General features: G+C 46.2%; 1 protein-coding gene across 1 annotated transcript; it reads right to left on the bottom strand.

The window, feature by feature from the left end:
- Positions 1-341: 341 nt before the first annotated feature.
- LOC147215641 (E3 ubiquitin-protein ligase TRIM21-like) lies at positions 342-2,000 on the bottom strand. Its single transcript, XM_086178599.1, has one exon. The coding sequence runs from the start codon at positions 1,998-2,000 to the stop codon at positions 342-344; it is 1,659 nt and encodes a 552-aa protein (XP_086034725.1).
- Between the last annotated feature and the right edge of the window lie 3,834 nt (positions 2,001-5,834).

Here is a 5,834-nt window from a genome sequence, read left to right as displayed (position 1 = left end):
TTCTGTAAGGTCCAACTGAGCACACAAATATTTCAGTTGCGCCAGTGATTTCTGTCATGTTTCTGACATTTGGCAGATATCCCTCAGGTCTTTGAGGAAAAGTCCTGCTGATGTTCCTGTATTTCTGCGGTGATCTCGGATCATTTTTCTAATTTTTTACTTTGCCTCACTGATCGATGATAAGATATATTAGGGGGGAACAATAATACAAGTGAAGATCCTTTTAGGATGTTGATGGTAAAGGGATCAACATTTCCTACTTAAGCAATCAATGATAGGATATCCCTTCAGTGATTTTTGAAATGGATGATTTGCCCAAGTGTAGTGTGAGCTATTGATCATTAGCTTGTGATCATTCCGGATGAAGAAGTTTGATTGAGAGGACAGACGATCAGAGGGATGGCATTATGACTTCCACCATAGTACCCAAGATAGAAGAAGGGTTTGAGTTTGTCAGTGAAGTTGCATCCAGTGAAGGTGTAGATGAGAACTGCATTATTGATGTCATAGAAGGAGACCAGACCCTGGTCGTGATCCACAAACACCCCCACTTTCTGAGGGCGAGACCTGAGGGAGAGAAGAACTGGAGGATCATCATTGGCATGACAATGATATTTGAATGTCAAACCTAAAGTCCAGAAACCCTCCTGAGGTCTGAGTGTGAGCTTCTCCTTTCTCTTGATGGAATCTCCAGCAACTCCGATAATCCATTCAGGTTTTGTTCCTACATCAACCTTGAAGTAAAATGTGCCTGAGGAGAAACTCTGCTTTCCCAAGACACAACCGTTTCTGGAAAATCTCTCTGGGTGATCAGGAAGATTCCTCGCCACAGCAGTATATTGGACTTGTTTCCCATCTTCAGACAGGAAGAGTTTAGGATGAGCTGTATCAGGATCCAGAGTCACATCCACCTCAAACTGCTGAAGACTCTTCACATAGACATCAATCACCATCCTCATGTCTTCTCCAAGTGTTTCCTCCAGCTGAGACACTGCTCTCCCCACAGACCCCTCAAAAGATGCTGGATGAACACTGACCTCTGCCCAGTCTCTGGTGTGTGGAGCCTCTTTCAGCTCCAGGAAGCTCTGCAGGAGGTGCAGGTGGTCTTCAGAGCATGAAAGCTGCTTCACCTCAGTGCTTCTGTCCATCAGCTGAGAGATTTCATCTTCCAGCTGGTGGATCAAATCCTCTGTCTGTCTCCTCTTCCTTCTCAGGTGTTCTTCGATGGTCTGGAGGAACTCCTTCAGACTCCTCTCAACAGACTCTTTCAGAGCAGTGAAGACCTGAATCCCTTCTTCTTTCTTTCTGGCAGCGTCTTCCTCACTGAGGCTGATTGTTTGTTTCATCTGTAGAACCTTCTGTTGTCTCTCCTGGATCATCAGCTGGATGTCTGCATTGGTCTTCACCAGCTCAGCTTTCTTTGCTTGACCTTCTTCATTCAGAGGAACAACAAGATGAGCCCGGTGGTCTGAGGAGGTGCAGTGGACGCAGATACAAGTCTGATCAGACTGGCAGAAGAGCTCTAGAGGTTTGTGGTGCTTCTCACACATCCTGCCTTCCAGGTTCTCCACAGGGTGGACCAGCTGGTGTCTTCTCAGGGGTGCAGCTGTCAGATGAGGCTCCAGGTGAGTCTCACAGTAAGAAGCCAGACACACCAGGCAGGACTTCAGGGCCTTCAGTTTGGTTCCAGAACAGACGTCACAAGAAACTTCTCCTTCTTTGGCAACTGGTTTCTCTGAGCTGCTGCTGCTGCTGGCTTTCTGTAGTTTGAACTCAGCGACCATCTCACGGATCAGAGTGTTGACCTGAAACTCAGGCTTTGTGTGGAAATGCTTGTTGCACAAAGGACAGCGATGACGGCTGTTTCCATCCCTGAGTTGATTGATGCATGTTCTGCAGAAGTTGTGTCCACATGGTGTGGTGACTGGATCAGTGAAGACGTCCAAACAGATTGGGCACTTATACTGATCTTCATGCATCAGGACACTGGATGTAGACATGTCTTTACTCTAGGAATAGAAATATCAAAGATAAAGCTCAGGAGAGATGGTGAACCATGATGCTAACTGTTCGATGGCCAAAGGAAGTTGTCCATTGGTCACGTAGAATCTAAAAAGGTCCTAAAAGGCTTTGAGCCTATGCAAACCTCTTCTCACCTTTGGGTTAGCTGAGGTGCTAATCAGGATTTTAGAAGCTGCACTCTATGGATTGCACTCTGTAGATTGACTGTCTATAAAACTGAAAGAGAAATATCAGCCGTTTCAATTGCATGATGTTTCCCCGAGTTTGTTTTCTGTTGTATTCTACATCTGAGTATAAAACCGGTATAAAGTACTTCCTTGTCTCTGGGCTAAAAAAAGGGGACAGGAATCTTTTTACGGCAACAGCAGGATAACAGGTTGTCTAACAAGCCTGAAGTGAGAAGGTACACTTCAGAACAGGATTGAAATCCTTACACTTGAAGTGAGAGCCAGTTATAATAACAAAATAACCTGCCATGATTACATTGTTATTCATTACATCTTGGCTTTTGTAACCTTTAAGCAAATCTTAATATTTAAGTTGACCAGAGTTTACCTCAGTTCCTCTGACGAAGGTCAAAACCAAGACAGAAGTACAGGAACTTCCTGTGGCATCATTTGTATTCTTTGTCATGTAGAGACAGAGAAAGTCCTTGCAGCTGGACTCACCTGGGTTTGACTTGAGGACGAGAACTGGATGGTTTTCTGTTCTTCAGCCTGAGATGGAGAGAGTCCTCCTGCTGCAGCCACTTTGTCTGTCTGAAAGTTTTACTTTCACTTCAAGTATATGACATGGCTCTTGCAGAAGGGAGGAGTTTGAACCGAAACCTTTCTGTTGAAGGAACCTACATTCCATTGTGGGTCTTCATATGAGGATATTGGTATTGTTTTGAAAGCAGATGCAGGGATGGAAGCCTTCCTACCCCCAGTCAGCAACAGTGTAGCCACACTGTATCACAAGAAAAAGAGTAATTGATCATTTTGAATTTTTTTGACAAAATATTCCTTGCCCCCCTCTTGTTTTTCGTTATTTTTCACCCACATCTGGTTCTTTAGCTTTCCATGATGGGTACTGTGTGCAGTGTAATGGAAATTAGAAAATAAAGGTAAACAAAATGATGTCACACATACACATAAACATCATTTAAAGCGGCATTGCTTTTATTTTGAAGTTCTCTTCTGTCTACAGCAGGGGTGTCAAACTCATTTCTCATGGCGGACCACATACGGCCTGGGTAGATGCCTAGGAAGATTAAATGAGACTTATAAAGAAAGGGATTTTTAAAACATTTATACTTGTGCATATAAAATCTAAATTGAATCTCTGCCTAAACCTTACAAACTAAAGAGAGTGCTATTAAATGTGTAAGGAAGAAAGTATTCACCTGTCCTGTAAATGTGTAAACTTCATACATGAAAACATGCTGAAAAGAATATATATCCCCTCTAGCCTGGGAAAGCCCAAGGGTTCCCTAGGAATAACTTGGGGGTGTTCACCTTCTCAGTCTGTTGAATTTGAGGCGGAGGGGGTTCAGCATCTTGGGTTGGGGCTGAGTGTAGGAAGTGGGATTGTGGGTAGATAGTTCAGCATCCTGAGGCGGGTGGGGTGTTTATCTTTCAGGGAGCGGAGCAGGGCACTGATGATCCTTCCAGCTGTGTTCAGGATGCGCTGCAAGGCTTCCTTGTTGTAGTCCGTGCAGCTCCTGCCCCACACAGTGCTACAGCTGGTCAGGATGCTTTGGACGGTGCATTGGTTGAAAGTTTGGATGATGGGTGTGGGTGCTTTTGCTTGCTTGACTTTGCGAAGGAAGTAGAGGCACCGCTGTGCCTTTTTCGCCAGTGATACGGTGTTGGTGGTCCGGGAGAGGTAGGGGAGGAATTTGGTGCTGCTCACTCTCTCCACAGCAGCACCTTTGATGGTCAGCAGGGGACACTTGATGTGGCCACTCTGGAAATTGACAACAATCTCCTCGGTCTTGCTGACGTTCAGCAGGAGGTTGCTGTCTTTGCACCACCTGGTTAGAAGGTCAACCTCCTTCCTGTAGTGAGTCTCGTCGTCCTTGGTGATGACAACCACCAGAGCTGTGTTGCCTGCGAACTTCACCATGTGATTGGTGCTGTAGGTAGGTTTACAGTTGTAAGTCAGCAGGGGGAAGAGGAGGGGACTTAGCATGCAGCCCTGGGGGCCCCTGTGCTGAGTGTGATGCTGCTCGCGATGTTGTTGCAGACTCGTTCTGCTTGTTGCCTCTCAGAGAGGAAGTCCAGCAGCCAGTTGCAGAAGGAGGTGTTGAGCCCCAGCTGTTGTAGCTTGTCGATCAGCTGTTGCTGGATTAGGGGGTTGAACGCTAAGCTTAAGTCCAGGAACAGCATTCTCACATAAGAGTCTTTGGTGTCGGGCTGGGGAGAAGGCTGAGCTGAGCTGATTGCGTCCTATGTGGGGTGTTCGACCTGGTGTGCAAACTGGTAAGGGTCTGGGGTAGGTGGGAGGATGGATTTGACATGTGCTATTACTAGTCATTCAAAGCGCTTCATGATGATGGGGGTCAATGCTATGGGTGATAGTCATTGTAACTGGATGGGGCAGGTTTTTTTTTGGTACTGGTATGATGATGGTGAATTTTTAAGCATGACAGAACAGCTGCTTGCCTCTGGGAGGTGTCTGTGATGATGTCCTAAAGCCTCTGCACAGTCTTTCAGCACCCAACCAGGGATGTTGTCTGGGCCTTCTGCCTTGCAGGTGTTGATGGTGGAGAGGGTTCTCTTCACGCTGACAGCAGACAGGCACAGGGTTTGGTCATGGGGGGCGTTGGGGTCTTCTGTGAATGAGTGTTGTTTTGAGCCTCAAACCGTGCGAAGAAGCTGTTGAGGTTGTTCAGCAGAGAGATGTTGTCATTGCAGAGCTGTGGCACAGGTTTGTAGTCTGTGATGGTTTGGATCTCCTGCCACAAGCTCTGCATGTCTCTGCTGTCCTTGAATTGGCGGGTTATCTTGATGCTGTATTTGCCTTTGGCAACACATTGTTTGAGCTCAAGGATGTTCATAAGTCTGCATTGTGCTAGGTCATCTTTTGGCTGAAGATTGATGATTGACTTCATAGTCATATCATCAGATCTGTGGCCCATCTCATTGGACAATTTGGGCAAGAGAGGAGCTGATAAACCAGTTGAACCAAAACCTAGACAGTTTTCCAGGTGATCTGGGGATGATCCGTCGAGGACCCTGTCTGCCTGCATTTCCACATCTTCCACATCCAAAAGACATGGATTTGAAGTGGTCCATGTTGGAGCTATGTCACAAAGTCACTGGTGCTTGTCAAGTGGCAACCATAATGCCTTTTGATGGAGACCAACATTGAAGAAGGCTATCCAACAGAAGAAGGAGGTCTTTCAGGTATGTCTGGCCCAGGGAGGTCTTAAAGTTGCAGTCAACATGTGGCCAGAAAACACCCCTGCAGTCAGATAATACACAATTTTGGGAGAGACCGTTGAGAAGGACCTTCGCTTGACCACAATGTCCTTCTAAAATACATTTGGATGACTCAAGAAATGGAAACAGGGTTTGGTCCAACTTGTCTAAAGCACAGGCAGACTTGTTGACTGAGATAGCGGGGCTTGCTAAAAGGCAGAGAGGGCATTCCAAGGACCTCCTCAATCCAACTGGTATGCTCCCAGCGAAAGAGGCAGAGCTTGATGACTGAGACGCCTTTACCCATGTCTGTTTGAGGTTACCAAAGTAGTTAAGAAGCTTCTCAGTGGCAGAAGGTATCAGTGAGATTCATCCAGAGATATTGAGGGCAATAGGTCTTGTTGGATT

The sequence above is a fragment of the Fistularia commersonii genome, chromosome 31, assembly GCF_037954325.1.
Source record: "Fistularia commersonii isolate RoL2024-O1a breed Wild chromosome 31, RoL_Fcom_v1.0, whole genome shotgun sequence".
NCBI classification, from domain to species: Eukaryota; Metazoa; Chordata; class Actinopteri; order Syngnathiformes; family Fistulariidae; genus Fistularia; species Fistularia commersonii.
Note: the sequence above shows the minus strand (reverse complement) of the source record. Positions and strands in the feature narration are given on the sequence as shown.

What these genes read in the sequence shown, in the direction of transcription:
- LOC147215641 (XM_086178599.1), bottom strand. Translation starts at nt 2,000, where the DNA reads ATGTCTACATCCAGTGTCCTGATGCATGAAGATCAGTATAAGTGCCCA.